General features: G+C 38.8%; 1 protein-coding gene across 5 annotated transcripts in view; it reads right to left on the bottom strand.

The window, feature by feature from the left end:
- crppa (CDP-L-ribitol pyrophosphorylase A) overlaps positions 1–22,394 on the bottom strand; it is a 52,238-nt gene that overhangs the window by 9,831 nt on the left and 20,013 nt on the right. For 2 of the 5 annotated variants that reach the window (XM_006791824.3, XM_006791826.3), the window contains exons 7-9: positions 14,849–14,926; positions 14,660–14,752; positions 8,007–8,132 (exon numbers count right to left, since the gene is read on the bottom strand). In XM_006791824.3, coding sequence (XP_006791887.1) covers positions 8,007–8,132; positions 14,660–14,752; positions 14,849–14,926 — 297 coding nt within the window. Of the gene's footprint in view, positions 1–5,425; positions 6,479–7,211; positions 7,839–8,006; positions 8,133–14,222; positions 14,577–14,659; positions 14,753–14,848; positions 14,927–22,394 lie in introns of those variants that run through there. The other 3 variants (XM_006791825.3, XM_087848439.1, XM_006791827.3) reach the window with 3 other exon arrangements.

The following is a 22,394-nucleotide window of genomic DNA, read 5'->3' as shown; positions in this document are numbered from 1 at the left end:
GGTACACTGGAAAAGCTCTTTCAACAAGGGTTTCCAAAATATCCTGTCTAGGGGCATCCGTCGGGCAAACAAAGCAGTTTGTTAGTCATGTCCCATGTGCGACTTCCCCTTCTGTGTACCCTCCTGAGAAAAGGAAAACTGCTAAGAATGGGACACTGAGGGGGTCTGTGTTTCCACCGGAGCCCTTCAGTGAGAACTTTTTGAACAAGCTCTGGTGAGAGATGACTTTGTTTGAATTCAACTCACCGAAAGACACACCTCAAAACAGTGTGCAAGAACAATGGATCCTTAGTTGAGGAGGTATGAAAGCATGAAGGCATGGGTGGGGAGTTATGAACTGGGACATACCAAATCCTCCGTGCGCTGAGAGAGAAGAACAAGCGCACACACACTCGCCACAGAAGCCTCATTTACTGATCACATTGTATCACTTACAGAAACCCAGGGAGGCTAAACACACTCCATATCGCAGGTCATCTGAGGTCAGCTGCAGGTGCAGGCAGATTTTAGAAAACAAGACATTTATTACTACCTGGGTTTTCAGCAGCATCCTGGCCAAGACTCGGTGCCCTCACTTCCATCGCTAATGCAAGCGTGCGATTGTAATAGCAGTCGACTGTAAGCTAAACATGCAAACATAGGTGCAAAACAGTGTTTTTTTACTCCTGTCAAAATACCAGTGTGCTGCAGACTAAACAACAGGGGGATGCTACCCATGTGGTTTGAGAGATGAAGAGTGAAAAGAATTGCTACAAGAAACTGTTAAGAAAAATGTTTTTACACAAGGCTTCATGAGAAAACTCTTGGAAAAACTCATTTTGCAGTTTTAACCAGGCAAATTCAACATGTCAGCTGTGGAAAATCTTTGATTGGGCACATAGACTGTATATAAAGGATGGCTGCAGGTCCAGAGCCATAAAATTATAGTTTGTGGATTTGCATGCCTTAAATGGCCACTGTCATCTTGAGGCTTTGTAGCCAAAAGTGGCCGTATTTTGGTGAGTGGGTTCAGTGCTAGCGCCAAGAAAACTGCATCAATTGACTTCATGGGTGCACACAGAGCTAGGCGATAAAACAGTAACATAATTATCATGCAAAGGTCTTACCAATATAAACATAAGTTGTACAATGTTGCAGTATATTTATCATATTTAACTTCTGACAGGAAAAAAATTAACCTTATATTTATATATCAAATTAGGTTTAAAGGGGAACCTTTAGGGTTAACAGAAATAGTGATTTGATTTATATTGTCGTACATATCAATATCAGTATCAGAAAAAGTATTTTTCTCATGTAAATGTGATTTTAATGGATTTTAATGGATTTTAATCCTCGTTTCTAATTTTCCATAAGGACTGATGAGGACAGCTACATGTTTACCAACCTCTTGGGGCTTTCTGCTCTAATTTTTTTGGTCTGAACTTGTTACGTGCTGTTCGACAGCTATTTTCAACCATAAACAGCCACGCAAGCACGTGTGCCAAGGTCTCTGCAAATAAAAGCACGAGTAGAGTAAGAAGGTGAGTGGCACAAAAACAAACCTCGATGAAGTCCATTAAATGAAAGCATAATTTCAGCAGAGCTGCACTTCCCCACCACATAACTGGACGTAAACTGAAACCAGGACTACCGTGGGTGGTCAGAAAGGCTTCAACACCAAGTGGCAAAACAAATATACGCGTATGTTCGGCTCTTTCTCTGCGTGACTGAATGTTTACAAACTCATTGTGAAGAACTGGCTTAAACCGATCTTCCATAAGAATAAACTCTCTGTTTCAAATATATTCCCTCTTGGAATGTCATTTTCCAATTGTCTGCAAGATTCTCCCTGATTCAAGACACATCAACCCAAACACAACGCTGCTGGTCTTTTTAATCTATGAAATCAAAGCTGAGTAAACACCGCTTTGGTATGTCTAATTCCTTGAGCCAAACTCCAGCGGTCAAGTTTCACACATACCAACACACATCTGGAGCACTCAGCGTGGAAGATCAAGCTTGATATTCTGCACATGTCAAGGCAGTGAATGGCTCGACCCTAACTCTACAAATACATTACTAAGAGGGGAGTGATCCCAGGCTTCTGTCTTTATGGAGATGTCAGGATTCAACTGAGGGAGCCAAGTGCTCTCATTCACTTTTCCAGAAGGATCTTAAAGTAAAAACGACATAATTGTCAGAAGAAAGACAACAACAGGGGAAAAATTATGTGTAGGGGCAGGGTGGATACTGAACTTTTACTCTTTGAATCCACTGAAAGACCTGCCAGATGTGTCAGAAACATTTTGGTAACAATAAACAGATTTGTGTAATGCCACGTCATTTCTTATCTATGTTGTTTTCTGCACTGTTTGGATTAAGTTATATGATGTTATTTAGTGTTTATCATTTTAACTCACAATTTATCTCTTATTTTCAACGGGACTGAAATATCAGAGGAGACTACTGCATGCAATCGTAGGTTATAATTGAATACATTTAAAGTTCCAACAGAGAAATTAACACCAGACACTCAGTCACATCTAAGAGTGAGCGGAGACAGCAACCATCCTTGATTTCTCTTGACCCTAACAGCAGGCAAACACAGAGATGTCACGAAAAGAGCTTCACTTGTTTGTTTCTAATGTCTGGTGATCCACTGGCTTCTTCTTTTTTTTTTACATCAGCTATAGTTGTTATTTCAGCAGGACTACTATTACGCTGGTATTTGTACTAAAAAGTACCAGTAAGAACCAAAGTAGTTATAATAAAATTTGGTATATATTGTGATTTACTGATCTCTTAACTTTTCATCAAGTCAATTAGTCCTGGGTAGTATTATGGCATCTAGCATAGCAGGATTTTTAGAAAACAATTTTATCTTTAAAACCTTGAAGAAAAAAAAAACCTAGACACTGTTACTAATGGGCGAAGGTAGGAACGTTGTGTAGTAAAACTACCCTGCACATTCCTGTTGCACATTTACTTTATTTTGTTGACAAGCATAAATACCCTTGTTTACATCGATCATCAATCATAATAGTTCCTAAACGCTTTGGCTTGATACCAGAGCCACTGCCGCCCCTCAGATTTATCTGCTGACCGCAGCTCTTTAAAAAATAATTTAAGAACTCAAAGATTTTGTGATACGTGGTTAGTAGAGATATCCAGTTCACTGAACTTGTTTCCTTTTATCCAATGCTCTGCATCGCCATGAAAAACCATTCTTTTATTCGGCACAGAATAACTGTTGGATTTAGGATGTGAAATACTCAGGAGTGAGCTGAAAACACAGAGACAGCAGCCTTCCCTAATCTCCCCCCGACTTCAGCAGGAGTACAACTCCACGGGCGTCACAGCAAGATTTTCACTCGGTCGTGTACGGTTTCACCTGTCTGCCTTTCAGACCTAGATCTGAACAGGTAGAGGAGAATAGGCCTATAGAGTCCTCTTCTTTTCCTCTTCCCTCCCCTCCCTCTTCTCCTTTCTCTCCCTCTCTTTTCTTCCTGGCCGGCTAATCTCTTCTCAGGTTTAGGGTTCCCGGTTCGGGCTCTTTGAGGAGGAGGAAATATGGGGTTGGGTAAACATCAGGGCTCTCACTGCAGGGATTACAACACCCATATATCACTGAGACAACTCCCTTTTCAACAAATGACAAGTCACCAGGACCCTGTGCGAGAAAGGATCCAATGACACTTCCTATCAACACAGCAGACACCGATAGCATATACCGTCACCGTTTTCACAACATCGTGTTAGTTTATGAGGATCCGGTGTCTGCGCATTCTCAGCCAACGTCTTCAGATCGGTTTGAGGTTTTCACACATTGTTGCACCTGATGTTTGGCTTGTGGGCATCTTCAAAGAGGCAACAGCACAAACGGAAAAGAACTCTAGAGAAGCTCTTTGATCCTTTCAGAGAGAGTGCCGTTCATTGCCCAAAGACTCCATTTCACTCTCTCCTGTTGACAAAGCGAAGTACCATGCATGGCAACGTGCTGCTGGATGCATTGTGCTTCAGCGACTGGGTGTTATAAAGTAAAACCACAATCGGGCCTCATTTAAGAAAAACACACTTTTTATCCAAAAAGACATCACCGAAGGTCAATGAGGTGGATCAGTTTTCCAACCTCACTGGGACGAGCACAATTCCATGTGCTCATGCATTTTAGCTGTCAAAAGGTTAAAATTCAATTAGCCAAACAGCTTTTCTTTTCCAAAGCGGTGGGTGCGTCCAATAATTCCTCAGTGCGATGCATAATGAGAAGTGAGGGACACTTAAATGCACTCCCCAGTTGTGCTTTTCACTTGTGTGCAGTTGACAACGAGCAGTCATGTCAGAGTAAAGGATGAAATCATTTAGGGAGGAACAAAAGGCACCCGAAATTTATGGACGATTAACAATGATGCGTGTAAAAAATTGGAAAAGAGACACTGTGGTGATGCTACACATGTTTTTACTATTGATGGCAAATTGAGATTAAAGCTACAACATCTTAAATTTCTAAAGCGTTGTTACGTTTTTTGTAAAGTGTTTATATAAATATTTTCACTGGAATGTGGCTCTAATATTCACATTTCTCACAAAACAGTATTCTGGTCAGTAGTATACAGCACCACATGTTACTTTGTAGTAACATCCTGAAGGTTAAACTCCACTGAAGAGAAATTATAACTAAACACTAGGGGTGGGGGAAAAAATCGATACTGTGTAGTATCGTGATATTTTGTTTGCTAATAATGTATCGATACAGGGACAGCAGAAATCGATATTTTGTTACAAAAAAAGTTTTTGTGGACTGGAACATGCTCTGACTTCAGAGTTTCTTCAGTTGCTGAATGGGCTGCATAGTTTTCATAAATTGCATAGTTCAGAATAGCTATAATTGTACCAGATGGTTGCATTCAGTTAATTTGGACTAGACTGTAATACAAACCGTTCAGTTTGTCAACAATAAAACTGACTGAAATGAGAGACTGAGTGTGAGACTTTGATATTAGATAAAATGAATATTGATAAAGTTTACCTTTATGTACAGAATCTGAATATCGCAAAATATTTTAAAAAATTGCAATAATATTGTATTGTGCGTTAAGTATTGTAATAATATCGTATCGTGGGATGTATGGTGATTCCCACCTCTACTAAACACATAATGTACCTGTTCAGCTTTTCTATAATAAATCCTTGATATTTTCATTATTATTTTTAATTTTCAATACCAGCATTAGTGTTTTAACACTATGTCCTTACAGATTGTTTACTTTAAAGGATTTTTTGATACTAATTGCAGTATTAGCCTGGCTAATTAGCAAGTAAGTAAAACTCTAATTTTTGCATAGAATAAAGAAAAGTGTTGACCTATAAACTTAGACTTTGCACATTGAGCTTTAGAGTTTAGTCATATTTCTACTATTAGGTAAGCTAAGCTAACCCACTCCTGGCTGTAGTTTTAGACTGAACACACCCCTTGTGCTGATCTTCTTTCAGTAAGACAACAAGGAGGCAAAATTAAAAGGAAGTAAATTAGTGGTTTTTAGACACCAAAATGAGTCCAAACCTTAAAACAACAGGTCAGCAAAAAAGCATCAGCAGAATCTTGTTTTGTAGTTTTTTCCCCCTCCGTGTATATATGATTTTTTACACAATAATTTATTCTGGTTGATTTGCTGTCCCCTAGAGCAGCTATCCATCTTCTCCAGGAACACCTCAGTGCTGATAACACAGGAGTATAATCCCTCATCATTACTGTTACACACATTAACAGTAATCATAGTTCAAATTGTGACAGATTGTGTATCTGATTTGTACAACATGACCTCAGCCATTATATAATACTGCACAGGAAAGCACCAATTGTGAAATTTTGGGTTGAAATCAATACGGATGTGTAAAAATAGCAATTTGGACAGTGGCTGAAGAAATACTAATTTTGTTCATCTTAAAGATAATAAAGGACGAGACAAGTCTTTTGGGTCCTTATGTGATTTACTTTGGACATTTAATCAGCACATTAGTCCTACTTGCAATAAGCTGATTATTGGTTACTGGCAATAGTTTAATAAGCAAGATAACCTCCATCCAATCTTAGCCAGGCATTCTCTTAGCAAGATAGAATTTAGACCACTGAGTTGTTTTGTACAGAATGGAGGGAACTCTTTAGAAATTGCATGGTAGTGGTGAAATTTCTACACGTACACAGAGTCATAAAAAGCAAAAAATGCACACTAACTATGTTTAATAATAGAAAGCGAGCTATAAAGTGTCACAGGGAAGATATATGTATAAAGCTGTAGACAGAGGCATAACTAAATGTTTGCAGTCTGCACTGGCTTCCCTTACAAAGACATTCTGAGAAATCCAAACAGGAAAACTTGACCTTTCTTTGCAAGGAACAGAAAATGCAATCCAGACCATGTTGTCATGGGGAAAACACAACACGTTCGTCTTCATGCGACCAAACTGTAGACATCATAATTCTCTGGATGATAAAAATCTGAAAATCATGGCAAAGATACTAACAATAGTTAAATGTTCACTCATGTGAATTCATGCCACCCGAGCTTCTTTTTTAATGGCTCTGTTTATTTAAAGACTAATAATCCACGTGGAGCTAATGAATCTTTCACTAATATTAAAATCAAATTAACAGCAATGTTAGTAGTGGTGTCTGCGTTCAGATATTTTTTATTCAAGTCAAAAACGTGAAGCAAACTTAGGTATAAAAGCAATATTCATATAAGGTGTACGACTGATGGAGCGTGTGTTGGCAGGCATCGCCGCAAGTATGAATAAGGACATCTGGGAAGAATTATCCTCATTATAACAAAAAGCTATCAGTGATTTATAGGAGGTTGTATTCTGTTGTTCCACTATCTCATAACGATAAGAATTTTATCATGGCGAAACGCGCATTATCTCTGTCACTCCCTTTCCCTTTCCTCTTTTCTCTCTAAGGAGTTAAACAGGATGACTAATTAACAACTTTACTCTTCGCAATTCTCAGGAAAACCATGATATCCAACATCCGATAGTGGAATCAATCTCACGTGTGGGGCAGCGACATCTTGCATGCCTCAGAAAACAAAACATCTAAAACAAAACATCTCTTTTTAATTAAACGATAGTGCGCTGTCAAGACCTACCATCTCATTGACCACGAACAAAACCACCTCGCCCATCACATTTTTCTTCTTCTTTTTCCTCTCACAAATGTGAACAAACCCGACATGCTCAAACATCCTCTTGCCTGAGGCAAAGAGGTTTTTACCATTTATTTGTGAAGTGGTGCAGCTGCCAAGAAACCTCATTTGTCAGGAACATGAATCACAACAAATGTCATATTTAAGGCCAATAACGCCATGAATATTCATTTATATTGTCTTAGGTTTGCTTTACACATCTGGCCCAAAAACAGTGATTTGATTTAATGGCTTTACTACCACGAATCTTGATATTTCTCACTGTGGGGGAAGAATAATTTCTCGTTATATAATCCTGCAATAAGTAAGAAGTTAGATATGGATTTCAGGTCAAGTCTGACAGCCACATCCATCCTAATGACTCCAGTACACATTTGGAGGGCCTTACATAGGATCCCCACATCAGGTTAACTGTTGTGACTTGGCCTACATGTATTTCATTCAAACTGCACAGTGCTTTGGACCTAAAGCACCTCTGCATATTTTTCATCCCTGTCATTCAGTTCAAAAAAAAAACACAACTCATATAACAGAGGATTTAAAGTTTCTATCCATCCTCTTAGTCGCACTACTGGGCACATTTATTCCAATGCAAATGAGGATGTGTGTGCATCCTAAAATGTACAGATGGTTGATATAAGACAGCAACATTACCTGAAAGAAAAAAAGTCTGACAAGACTTTGGAACTACACAGTTAAAAATAACTTTTCCACTGCTTTAAATTTGGCCTTTCTTAGTTGTGCATTTCTCAATAACTCTTAAGTTCACTTTAAAAAGAAATAAAAGGAATGGAGAAGATGGAGAAAAGACAACAGTCTTACCTTTGACTGTTTAAGCTGGATGCCATAGATGAGAATATTTCTGTGCTTGGCTGTTGAGGCCAACTCCATGATTGCCGTGGGTGCTCTCTCGCTGACAGGGAGCTCATCAGTCCCGCTGAAATGCACCTATCAAAACAAAGACCACCGCACCCAATCAGAAAACAATAAAGAATAGCAATTACAGGACATTGTTCAAGCAGTAGTTTAAACATGTTGCAGCACAATAGGCTTATTTATTTGGGGCTATGTTTGGGGAAGTTTAGGGAAGCATGAGCGTCTGCTTAGAGTAAACAGAGGTCGGTTGATACACAATCCTGTCTGAGGATATAATGACTCTAATTGAGTTGTAAATCTTATGGACCTCTGGGGTTTATTTTCCTCAATTAGGGTAGCATAATCCAGATACAATGGTTCAGGTTACTGTGTCATCTCTATGAGCAGCTAAACTTTAGTCGATTTTCATAACCATACTGCTGACAGCAACTTAAATGGAGATTTATTCCTTTCAATTATTCTGTCACATATCGTAAAAAACTGCGGCAGTGAGATGCAATAGTCAGGAGAATAGTTTCAAAAATGTCAAGACATCTGCTTTAAACGTACAATTATTGCACTTTCCTTGAATATCAATCAAATGTTGGTTGTCATCAGCTGAAGTTCCAACTTGAAAACTGATTATTCAGCACATTCGCAGGGGTAGGACACCAAATTGTCTTATTCGGGCCAAGAATCCTCAACGGCGAGCTAGCTCATGAAGAATGAGAGTACAGAAGTATTTGTCCTTATTAGACTGGATTTTACCGGAAATTAAAAAAACTTGAACATAGACACTATTGTTATTGGGCACCTTCCATAATGACTTAGAGGGGATGCTAAGCTGATGTAAAATATACTTGAAGAGCCCCCAACAACCTGACAATCAATCAAGTACAAGCTGCTTGAGTGATAATTATACAATAATAATATTATTGATAATAATGGTAATAAACTCTAGACACATGTTTATCATAGATTGGTGATTTCTTATAGCGTGAACTCAAGAGCAGCATTTTTTTTCTTTGAAATGTCTTGCTCAAGGCCATAACATCTTAGACTAAGTAAAACAAAGTGACCTCCATTATCCAGTCTCCTTTTCTCCCCTTGAGGCTACCACCAACACTTGAAACTCTGATCCCTCAGTGATCACTACCATGTGATCAAGCCCGGGATAAATAACGGGGTGCATATGCAATCTAATAATAGCCCTAGGCAAACCCCCCCCCCCCCCCCCCCCCCAAAAAAAAAAACAAAAAAAACAGACACTCTGGTGCAGGACCAAATCACTTAGGAGGACTGCCTCATGTTTTGTCGTATTTTCAACTTTCCAGGATGAGTTTATGCACATTTGAATGTTGACGAAATTAGGTTAGACATAGATGGGGGGGAAAAATGACAGATGTGATTTACTTTAATAGAATTCAAAGGATCTTGCAAAGAAAAGCGTCTGGACTTCTTTAAGTTACTTGAAGACGTTTCACCTCTCATCCGAGAAGCTTCTTCAGTTCTAAGGTCAAATGGAGGACAGTCCCAGATATAAGCCTAGTGGGAGTATCCCCCCACAGAGGGACAAAAGGACCCCCTGATGATCCTCTAATCGCCTGAGTCAAGGTGTGAAACTGGGTGTGGGTCCCAATAAGCCAGAGTTTCGGGTGAGTTCATTGTGGAACCTGGCCCCACCTTATCATGCGAATTCCTGAGGTCAGAGGACTCAATTTTGCCATTTCTCCACAACAGTTGCCCATAGTGGACCTCATCACAGCCACAGAATCTGCCATACGGATTAATAAATTATCACAGACAGAAGCAGAGCAAATCAGGATGAAAGTCTCAGCCACCCTCTCCAGTGCCAAAGTCCCTCCGTCCAACCTCACAATGCAGGAAAAGAAGGCCATCGCCAATCTTGTAAATGGTACATTTGCATAATGACTAAAACCAGCACCACTGCAGGAACAAAGGACTGGGAGGTCAGTTCCTTCATCATAATTATGCGAATTCTCATGACCATTGATCAACAACCACTGATCAATGGCCATGAGAACCATTCACAGAGATTTGGGCAATGGCTGCAATCACATCATTGTACGATGGCGAAAGATGTACCCTTAGGCCCCCTCCTCAATTCAAAGATGGTCTTTCCCTTTTCACGTAAATGGCCTCCTTGACTCCATGCTCAAACCAGCGTTCCTCCCTGTTTATAAGATTGGGGAAACTTGCAGTCCGCTGGGACTGAAGAAGTCACTTGGATGAGTAGTTAAATGTTTCTCCCACTAAAAACGCTACGTCCAGATGAACAAAATCAACTTTTGGAGATTTACTTACCTGGATGAATGAGCATGCATCAAGACCTATCCATAGAGTCTTTTTTTTGGCTCCAGAATATAAAAATAGGGCAGCATGGTGGTTAGCACTATTGCCTCACAGCAAGAAGGTCCTGAGTTCAATTCCACCTGAGTTCAAACCTGCCTTTCTGTGTTCATGTGGGTTCTCTCCGAGTACTTCAGCTTTCTCCCACAGTCCAAGGACATGCAGTTAGTGGGGGTAGGTTAATTGGAAGCTCTAAATTGCCCATAGGTGTGAATGCAGGTGTGAATATGAGTGCGAATGGTTGTCTGTGTCTATGTGTTAGCCCTGAGACAGACTGGCGACCTGTCCAGGCTGTACCCTGCCTCTCACCCCAAGACAGCTGGGATAGGTTCCAGCCCCCCCTGATAAGTGGCAGAAATGGATGCCTCTAAAAATGTTTTAATTGCTTTCAAGTTTGGCATTTAAACACTGCAGTCTACAAGCACTGAACCTCTTTATGAGATAGCCTCAAGTGGCCTCCCAAGGAACTACAGTTAATTAATTGGCTTAATTTTTCATCCCTGGAGGTTGCAATTTGGTGTGCAAAAATCTTTATGTGGGTGGTATACGTCAAATAACATCCACATAAATCTCAGGACCCAGCAGAACATTGCATTGTAACAAGATGATCTATGTTATTCACTTCACCTGTCAGCGGTTTCATTGTTGTGGCTGATCGGAATAAATGTTAGAACAGAATAAGATTAGGATGAACTAGCAACATTTACCAGTGGGAGTTTTGTGGGAACCAGGTTTGTTCTGATGTGGAAGGGAGTCAATCCCATTAAACCCCCAGCTTCAAACTGAGTGTTTACACATCTGAATCTATGTGCTTCAATCTTTATTGAAAACTAACACAAGTAAGACCAGGGGCTTTAGCGGAGCAATTCTGCATGACATCTGGCTTGTTTTGTCACAGAAATCAGCCTCTGTGGGTTTATGTTGTTCTCATTACCCGGCATTGTTTTTGATGCTGGCTCTTTGTTTTAGATGAAGAGTTACATTTTCCAAATTAAAAAAAGTAAACAAGCCTTTCACAAACATTTAAATGTTTCCCAGAGCAGATTAAAGCAGTTTGTTCTTTTTTCCCCTCAGTGAGCTCTAAGGTTAGTGTAGCTCTGGTGGGATCAGCCACAGTTTGAAGGAAAGCGAGCCGTAAGCGAGGTCGTGCAGAGGTGCTTTCAAGGGAGGTGTAGAGTTTCCAAATAGCTACAGAGCTCCAGAAGGGACGTGAGGTGGACCACAGGTTAGATTTTCACAAGCAGAAAAAAAAAGGAAAAGGTTTTCAATGCTATGCAGTACATGTACCTCAATGAAACTTAATCTGTGCTGCACCAGGTGTGTGGGGAAATGACACTGAGACATACAGTAGTTTATATACTGTATGACTTTAAGGACATGTTATAGATTTATGAGCTTTTATTTATATATTAAAGAGACAAACTTGTAACCCTTTAGGTGGCTTCCCTAACAAACACACAACTGCAAATAACACACATTTAGTCCTCAAATGGTATTAATAGCTCGTTTAAGGGGGGAAAAAAAAGAGTACATACTGAATACACTACATATAAAAAAGAAAAAATGTTTGCTTAAAGAAACGTCAAACCTGTGTGCTTTGAATTACAAGTGAGTTGAACTGTATGTAGATATCCAAGAAAAGAGAGTGGCGATGTATAGAAGGCTTGAGTAGTATCAATTATAACAGTTTAAACTCCCAACGGTATGAATTTCAGTACTTGAAAAAACAGAACCCCCTAATGTTAACGTATCACATTTGATGTATGCAGTTTTTGTGAGTTTGAGACTTTACATCATTGGTATCATTTCTTGGATGTAGCAAATATAATACAAATTAAAACATATATGAAAATTAATATTTAATTGGATTTGAAAAAACTTGTTAAGATGATACGTTTGAATGCTTCAGTTTAAAAAAAATGCTATTTTCAATTTCATGATTCAGGCTTTATTAAAAGGGTGTGGAAAAACTGTATTGTGGCACTGGAGCAGTTTCCACTGGTCCGACAGGAAGCTGAGCTCAGTGAGCTGGGAAAAAGTGTGATTTGTAAAAGGAAAATGATTCAGTCCCATTTGGATCAATTTTGGATTGAATCATGATGATAACAGTAAGTCAACGCAACACAAAGCTATGCTGCAATAGGCTCAGGCTCCTGTGGGTCTTAACATGTTGCACAGAGCATTTGTTCAGCGCTCACCTCTTTCCATTCACTGCGTGTGTATATACAACACTAATCCACGCTGTTAACTTTCGTCTTCTCGTTCGAATAGTATGCTTTTTGTCCTCATCTCTCTATGCACTCTTTTCCCCCCCTTTCTTTTTCCCTTTACCTCTCAATCCAGCCATAGTAGACAGCTGGCAGAGGTCCCCTCCTGTTAAAAAGAAACTGAACTAATAATACCTAGAAGCCTTTTTATTGTACTAATGCACTGGTTATAACATTTGTATGATATAGCCTATATCTTTCATTCTCTCCATCCATCTGTCCAATGTAGTAGCCTAACATGGATGTCACTGGACAAGTTCTGACAGTTTGGTGGTCTGGCTTTCAGGTATATGTTATAACAATATGCCAAAATCTTCCCAGGAGTGGATGTCTCAGCATATTCTCCCCAAGGTCAGATCATACAATGTTCAGAGAAAATGCTAAAAATCTCAAGAGCTACATTTCAGACACTAGAAACCTTGGTTTGCATGTTAAGTTCATGAAAGAACAATTAGAAAAAAAGACAAGTATGAACAAGTATGCCTTGTTTGGAAGGGCTGCTAAGCCTCTTTTCTCAGAAAAGAACATGGTAGCACAACTAAGGTTTGCAAAGCTGCGTCGAAACAAACCACAAGATTTCTAGAACAATGACCTTTGGACAGACAAGACCAAAGTGGAGATGATGCACAAAGCCACATTTGGAGAAAAGTCAGCATATCAGCACAAACACGTCATACTGACTGTAAAGCACAATGGTGGAGGGGTGATGGCCGTGGGGACCATAAACTCTGTTTACCAAATTATTTAACAAACAAACGTGAGGCCATCTGTCCAACAGCTAAGGTTTGGCGTTCCAACAGTACAGTGATCCCAAGCACAACAGCAATCTACAACACAATGGCTGATTTCAGTTCATCACACTGAAGTCCAGACTTCATCCAGATTGAAATGCTGTGATAGGAACTTAAGAGAGCTGTGCATGAATTAATTAAAAAAAAGTGGGACAAATTCCTCCAAAATAATATGAGAGTCAGTCAGAAAATGATTACTTCTAGGTGTTGCTGTTAAAGTTGGTTCTAAAAGTTACTGAATCATGGTTGTTCAAAATGTCATTAGACCTTCTCCATGCCTCGCTGGCTTACAACATCTGAGGCAGCAGAGTTGGGAGAAGGAAACTATTGTCTAGTTTCAGTGAAGCAAAAAATCATGCAGGCAGCAGAATTGACTGTGTAAATAATGCTTGACATTGATAAAATAAAAATAATTTTTTAAGTTATGCCCATTTATTTTATATGTCCATTGTAATAACTAAGCCAGTGTGCATACTTCTTATGGATACTTCCTGTGGATGCTTTCAAGGCAGGACTGTACATAACAGAATCAAGAGCAGGTTTTCCGTTAACTAGATTCCTGAACTGTATTTTGTTTTTTAGGTACACAGTTTGTAGGAGTTAAAAAGTTGAGAATGGCAATGATGACTTAAAAAATGATGCATTTTCCCCACATAACTGCACGCAAGAGTCCCTGTAATTGCCAGCAATACATTCTTTGTCTTTTAATGGTTTACAAATCTGTCTCTTAGATGACAACAACAAGAATACACGAGGTCCCAGCAAGGAATGGAAACAGAGTTGTGGGGGACGTAGAGTAGATTTGTATGTGAAATCACAGTAAGGATGGCTGCATCTGTCAGTGAGTGCACCACTTGGGTCCTGACTGAAATATGTTAATAAATTAATGCCCTGAAATTTGGCATGAACACTTGTGGGCTCTAGAGGATGATTGTTACTGACATTTTCCTTTAAAACCACCAAAGTCAAAGGCTTTGGTGGTTTTAATCAAATGTGTCAACAACATTTGGATGATTTTTCATTAAATTTTAGAGGCTTTAATTTCTCCTTGGGTTTTTCATTACATCTCAGTTTTTACACCCCCATAGCTTGTCTTCTAGTCCAGGAACCTAGAAAAATGCCACACTAAGATGATGGACATGGATTAGCACTCTAACTGTGAGACGGTTATAGGATCTACATCTCAACTCACCCAAATAACAACCACCGGGTGGAGAAGAGCTCGATTTTCTGCCTCTAAAGCCACAAGTATCGCCTCCACTTCAGACAAGCATGAGTGACTGACCTAAAGACCAAAGACAAAAACAAAAAAGTCATGACTACTTACAGCGGCATATTTTACTTTCACAGAGAAGTTGTAGAAAATAGAATAAGAACTTACAGAAACCTGGATGAAGTTCCACTCCTTTAACAGACACCTGGCGTTGTCTCCTATTAGATCTGGGACGATGTCCAACTCCTGTGAATGAGAGATACCCTCATGTTAAATATTCAGCTGATGTATCTTGCTTGACTGATAAGATTTAAGGTAGGTCCACCAGTGCCAAGGTCCTAATGCATTTCATATAGAATGACTGATTGACTCCAACGCTCAAAGGTCAAGAGGCTTCTGGTTTTTGTTTCAGCCACTATTTCAGTCATCTGTTGCGAGAGTACATCCACCTGCGTTTCTGCCATGAATCATTCTATGATTACAGAAAAAGGTTATTACAAAAAAGGAAAAGATTTGTGCCTAAAGATCACATAACTGAGGGGCTTATTTCCATCAACTGCAGTCAGAAACTTATTAGAACAAATGAGACAGGGTAAAAAAAGAAACAATTTCTGGGCTCCTTATACTTCTGAACTGGCAGAAAAATTCTGTCATACGCAAAAAACGGGAACAGCAATCATACGTAAGCCAACTTAAATTTCATTATGCTGCAAATTGAGTTGAAGCCCGACATGCAGCCAAGAACTGTAAAAGCCTTTTTACTTAGAGAAATGAGACATTTACGTTCTGATCTTTTCTTTTAATTTTGGCTCGGGCATACAAATAAAACGAGGCAACTGGATAGCCCACAATGTCCATTTTGAATTCATTTTTGTTGTTTTCCCTTAAAAATATAACCTGTTACTATAGTGTCAAACATTCAGGAAATAAACACAGAAATAAACATTCAAAATCTATGTTTGGCATTGAGATGTCGCATTACAGTAACTGAAAGTAAATGAGAATGTGAAATGGTTATGGGAACCATATGCTCAATGGTTAATTGTTCTTGAAGGATAACTGCCCCCAGCTTCAGGAGGAAAATCTTTTTGGTCCGACATGCAGATTTGCAGGGTTCTAAAAAAAAATCTGACATGATCTAAAACAGGTTGGCCATGAAATCGCAGAGTAGACGTGTTTATTTTAGTTTAGGCCTAGAGAGCCAAGACGCCACAGAACCCCAAACACCAAAAAGACCAGTTAAACAAACCAGAGACATACAGTTAATATGAAATTTAAAAGTGTTAAGAAACCATTCTCATTTTTATACAAATAATAAGGGACATCATACACATAAAAACACACACACACACACACACACACACACACACACATATATATATACATATATATATAAACACAACTAGCTGAGATGCACTGTGTATTCTGACACCTTTCTATCAGAACCAATTTCAGCAATTTGAGCTACAGTATCTAGTCTGTTGGATCAGACCACATGCTTCACTTGAGCCTTGGCTGCCCATGATCCTGTCACTGGTTCACCACTATTCCTTTAAACAACAAGATGGTGACCACTGAATTGCTCAGTTCCAAGATTTAAAAGAGGAATCCAACTTTTATGAATAAAACTAACTCCATCTTGTATTGATACCTGAATTGTTTTTTTCTGTAAGGTACAAAAAGTACAAGGTACACAGACTTACAATGTGAATTCTTTTACAAAGCTTTTACTTTGTAACATTATTGACTGGTTATTTTTACTGTATTTATGATACTTATGTCCAATTCTTACATAATTTTTTGTAAGAATAATACATTATTTATTATTCGTCTCATATGTCCAAAGTGACTTGTATCACATACTCTTATCATTTTCTTTTCTTAAACAAAGTTTATGTGCTTAAAGTCCAGATTCCAGCATGAAAGGTCATTATTATATCAGACACAGGTACTTTATTACATATTTAAGCTTGTGTTTGCATCAAGATGAAACATTAACAACAGCTGCAAGCTACAAATACTGCTGACAGTATGAATATGGTACGTTTGTTAAAGCTACCAGACACTTTGGCCCTAAAATATATTCAAAGATCAATCCTCTAATCTAAAAAAACAACTTGTTGGCAAATTGCAAGCAAAGCTTAGAACCCATTATTTAAAACTATCTGTGGCTGACAGCCAAAAAAAGCACATTTGCTGGCACACTGTCTGTCCAATCCTACTACTTGTTTTCTGTCTAAATGACAAATTCTCTTGAGTTGAAAGTAATTATCAAAAACCTTCACTAAGCTGATATGGATCTGAGGATTGCCTTTGATGTGCACAGCATATTAAAATAACACGTGTCAAGATTAAACGACACCAGGGGGAAGAAAGAGGAGATAATTTGATTTGGAAAAAAAAGTTTAATGTGTTTTTTTCCTCCCATAAAACATCTACTTGTCTGTGTCTGTCTTTGTTTCGATTTTACTCCAATCAAATACTGAAAATGTGTTTTTAATAAAACAAGAATTGTCGGGTATTTAATGACACTGTTCAATGCAGAGTCATTTTCTTGGAAGAGGTTAAGGTTTTTATCACAATGATAACTTTTTTCAGTGTATTTAGATGTGGTCACTTGAAGGAACCAAACACTGGATATACTAGACACAAAAAGATTTGTTTTATATTTAGTAAAGTAGGTTAACCTCCTAGGACCTGGTGTCCACATATGTGGACATCACATTTTGGGTTGTCTAGACCAAAATACAAAACTTTGCTCTATAAGGGCCTGATGTCCACTTACGAGGACATTATACTGCCACTGTTCTATCAATATTTAAAACGAACATCCTCATATGTGGATCTAATTTTTCTCAGAAACAAAAATCAGGTAAAAAAAAAAAATCTAGTAATTCTTTGCCTTTACATTCATCAGGTCCCAATCAGCCCAAATAGCAAAGAGAAATTAAAAATGCATGCCATGAAAGAGTTTGGGTCTTCGGAGGTTAAACAAAGGCATGTGTGCGCTGCATATCATGTCAATGACAGTATTAAGTATTTATAATGACAAAACCGCTACATTGTTTGGCCAAAATAACCACACTAGTGTTCACCAATCCAATGTCACAAACGTGGGTAAATGTTAGTATGGAAAACAATATCTGGGAATTTAAGAGCAAGTGCTTCTATTAAGGTTTTAAACATATTCACACATTGGTGGTGTTACGGTATTTTTAGGAGTTAACATGAGAGAATCTTCTTTTATACTTTTTTTTAGAAATTTAAACAGGAATATTTCACTCCACAACTGAATGCACATAATTGTCCTGTGTCCTTCAATAAAACATATATACTGTATGCAGACTGTTTTGGTATGAGCTACCCAGTTTTGCATCCATAGAGATATCAATCCTTTTCCTGAATTTAATTTTGAAAAACTCAGCAACAATGTCTCTTTTCAGAGCTTGTGGCTCATAAAAATCTGAACATTGCAATGAGCAAGTTCATGGGAGAATTATTTTTCATACTACCTACAGCCACCACAGCTAGATAAGACTGTGGCTCAGGTGTGGGGTACAAGTGTTTACATTCTATCACACCGTCACAACCACAAGCTTCTCGTCATGGTTAGGTGCACGCTTCATTCTTCACTCTTTGGTTTCCACATGAGATTACTCACATCAAGGTTTACCACAAGGTACCACTGAGCTCCATTATATTTAAGAGATGTTCAGTTTTGGACATCTCTACAGCCAGTAAAACTGGCCAACTAACACTTAAAACAAATCTAGAAAGACAGATAGCACCACAGGCCAATGGAAAATCAGTAAATGTGATTTTGAGGTGAACTGGCCCTTTAAACTGCATCAAATTGATCTCTTAGATAATATCCTGCTGAAAGAATCCCTAACCATAAAATCATATTTATTGCACGGTCTTTGTCTCTTGTGCACACATGCTGCCAAATCATCCACCTGCACACACATATCCCACTTATCCCTGTATTAGATTCAGGCAATGGCACTGGGACAAAGCTAATTCTTCATCTTCCGCTTCTTCCACTTGCCTTTCATCTCCCCCATTTTTCTTCCTCCCTCACATACTCCCTGAAAAGGATGTATCTGGTTCCGAACACGTGTGCCGGAAAAAAACACAGCCTCATCGGCCACCTAAGTACAGACTGGAATAGCTCTAATCAGCCGATCCAAGGAGGACAACATGACCCCAAATCCATCTCTGGGGCCCATTCCAGCACCAGACAGCAAGATCCGCTCGTTCTGACACCAGCTAAGGAGGGACTTGGAGCAAGTTTAGAGGAGGATGAACAGTTTGGATCACTGACAAATATGGAATCATGACTTGCAGCTTGCTGTGCCACTGCACTCCATTGTCTGCAGTAATGCCCAGCGAATATCTATACCACATCAAAAAATACAGGAAAAACATTACTAAACATGATGCCATGTGTGGGAATCTCTACTCTAATGTATAGATGTGTAATAACTGATGGATGTGAAATTTCAGTGTATAATAAACACTATGAAAATACATTTGATGTAAATACACACGATTCATAGTGTAAGAGAAGTGATGAGTCAACTCTTCTTCTTCAGCTGTTTAAAGCACGCATGGATTATTTTATCCTAAAAAACTAGTATTTTTTTCATTCTGAGCTGCTGTAACTCGAACAATGTTAACAATTATTTGCTTATGTTGCAGAGATGGAAATCATCTCAAACCCTGCGATATAATACTAATACAGTACTTCACTCATGATACAATATAATTGGGATTTTTAACATTCTGTGATATTCGAGTATTGAAAAAAACATATATTTCTACTTGTCAATATCCGTTTTATCCAATAAGATACATTTATTTCACTTCAGTTATTTTTTTGCTACAAAATGATATTGTGAACCATATCAGTCTGATATCAGTGTGTGTCTGAAAGCTTGCAATTACCTGCAGCCTGTTTATGATAATATTGCAATTAACTGTGATAGATTTTTGAAAGTCACAAATTTGTTGTGGTCTAGTCCAATCATCTTTCTCCTGGCCTTCTTCAGTTCGATCAGCGTTCACACTGTGTACTTAAAATCTGACTGCGCGTCTGTCATTATCCTTTGCAGACAATTTTGTGCAAACCCACTTAATCCCTATCAGTGCCTGTCATCACGCAGGCTCCATTCATGCCTCTATCTTCATCTCCACCACCAGCGTCTACACCCTGGAGTGTCCTGCCCTAATCCAATCACTGCTGGGGGTGCATTTTGCCAAGATGGGCCATCAGAGTCAAATTACCAAATACCTCTAAATTCTGTACATCAATAAGTCATGTTTGTGATCTCTCCTTATTGAACTATTACATTTGCCCTCAGCACCCGTTTTGCTCTATAGTTATGTAACCAGAATAACATATTAGATTTTACAAATATTCATACTTTTTAAAATTATACTTTTTTTCCAGCTTTCTCTCGCTTTAAACAAAATATATTTTATACTAAATTCTTTGTAGATTTGGAATCATAGATTATTTTGGTTTCATGTAATTGAATGTTGTAAATTTGTTTGTGTATTGGGAATGTAAAAGCCCAGAAAGGGACAAGGGTTGAAAATTAGCAGCAGCTCTAAACTGTGCAGAAACTAATGACCGCACATCAGTTTCATGCTCAAAACTGGAATATGTGAAAGTGCATTACCTCTTTTAAATACATAAATGAATTGAAACCAGCAGGTTGATTTGAGTCCCCTCCAGTTTCTTAAATCAGTTTCATTTTACTTTGCTGCATCAATTTTTACCGCAACACTATTTTGTGCTATATTAACAAAAAAGACAACGTATGGACAAGACAATGTAGACTATTTTTAAATTGAGTTAATTAACTCTTGCTTGCTAAGAAGACATTTACATTTCTAATTTATTAGGCAACAATGATTTGTTTTTAAATCAACAGTCATCCATTGCAATTGTTAATTTAACGTGTTTGTTGGGATCAAATAAGTCAGCTACTTAAACTGACCACTTTGTTCGGTATATCTGTTCAATTGTTTGTTCAATTGTTCAATTTTATTGGGTGACATATCTAGTCATCCAATAAAATGGAAGCCTGTCGGTGTAGTCAGTTCAATAAAACATGTGGACATGGTCAAATCGGCCCACCAAAGTTCAAATTGAGCTTGAATCTGGCATAGTTGATGGTATCAGAGGGGCTGCCCTGAGTATCTGAGAAACAGTTGATCTACTGGGATTTTCCTACAGATCCATCTCTAGAGAAGATGGTCAGAAAAAAACCACTTCTCTGGATAAAAATACAATATTGAGGCCAGAAGTCAGAGGAGAATGACCAGACTACTTCAAGCTAATGGGAAGGCAACAGTAACTCAAATAACCACTCATTACAACCGAAGCATCCAAAATACCATTTTTGAAGCAATTGGATTAAAGCAGCAGAAGACCACACCAGGTGGGACTTCTGTCAGCTAAGAGCAGAAAAACACTGTGTTCTAGTGGTAGGGTCAGGGTCAGAATTTGATGTAAACAGCATGAAAGCATGGATCTATCCTCAATTGGATCATCAGCTCAGGCATAGGGATATTTTCTAAGTACAATTTGTGTCCCTTAGTTCTACCTGAGCACTGTTTAAATGACACTTTAAATGACACAGCTGAGCATTGTTGCTGTCCGTGTCCATCCCTTTATGACCAAGGTGTACCCATCTCCTGATGGTTGCTTCCAGCAGAATAATGGACAAAGCTCAAAAAGTCTCCAACTGGTTTCTTGAACATGACAATAAGTTCTCTGTACTCAAAAGGTCTCCACAGTCACCAAATCTCAGTGGTGGAGAAGCAGTTTCTCATTAGTAATGTGAAGCTGACAAAAATTTTGCATTACTGTCAGACCTGCCGACAGACCAATAACAGTCATCAGTGGCTATATGCAGACAACACATCCCGATAATGTGGCACGGTCAGCAGCACGGTGGCACGGTGGTTAGCACTGTTGCCGCACAGCAAGAAGGTCCTGAGTTCAATTCCAACATCAGGCCGGGGTCTTTCTGTGTGGAGTTTGCATGTTCTCCCCGTGTTTGCGTGGGTTCACTCCGGGTACTCCGGCTTCCTCCCACCGTCCAAAGACATGCAGCTTGTGGGGATAGGTTAATTGGATAATCCAAATTGCCACTAGGTGTGAATGTGTGAGTGAATGTGAGTGCGAATGGTTGTCTGTCCCTGTGTGTTGGCCCTGCGACAGACTGGCGACCTGTCCAGGGTGTACCCCGCCTCTCGCCCTATGACAGCTGGGATAGGCTCCAGCGCCCCCCGCGACCCTGAAAATGATAAGCGGAAGCGAATGGATGGATGGATGGACATCCCGATAATTAATAATAAATAGGTTACTGTTTATAGGCAAGAAAAAGCAGTGAACAACCGACGATACAGTTCGAAATATTTGGCCTTTTTAACAGTTAGCTAAAGCTAATCAACTTTTTACTTTTAATTATATTATAATATTCTATCCTTCCACCTTTTCATCCCTGAATTTCACTGCTGGCAAAGACCAGCAATAAGTTGAGCTCACCGTCAACGTCTTCAAAAATTTATCTGAACTCATTGAATTGTTTTGTACAATAAACAAACTAAAATTGTTTTATGCTCATTTGCAAACTATGCCTATTAGTACAACACCTCCTGGCTGTTTAAAATGTTTAAAATGGTTGACTGTAGGTTTATT

Source organism: Neolamprologus brichardi, chromosome 11, assembly GCF_056152115.1.
Source record: "Neolamprologus brichardi isolate AB-2024 chromosome 11, ASM5615211v1, whole genome shotgun sequence".
In the NCBI taxonomy this organism is placed as follows: Eukaryota; Metazoa; Chordata; class Actinopteri; order Cichliformes; family Cichlidae; genus Neolamprologus; species Neolamprologus brichardi.
The sequence above is the reverse complement of the archived record's forward strand: the minus strand, read 5'-3'. Positions and strand labels throughout refer to the sequence as shown.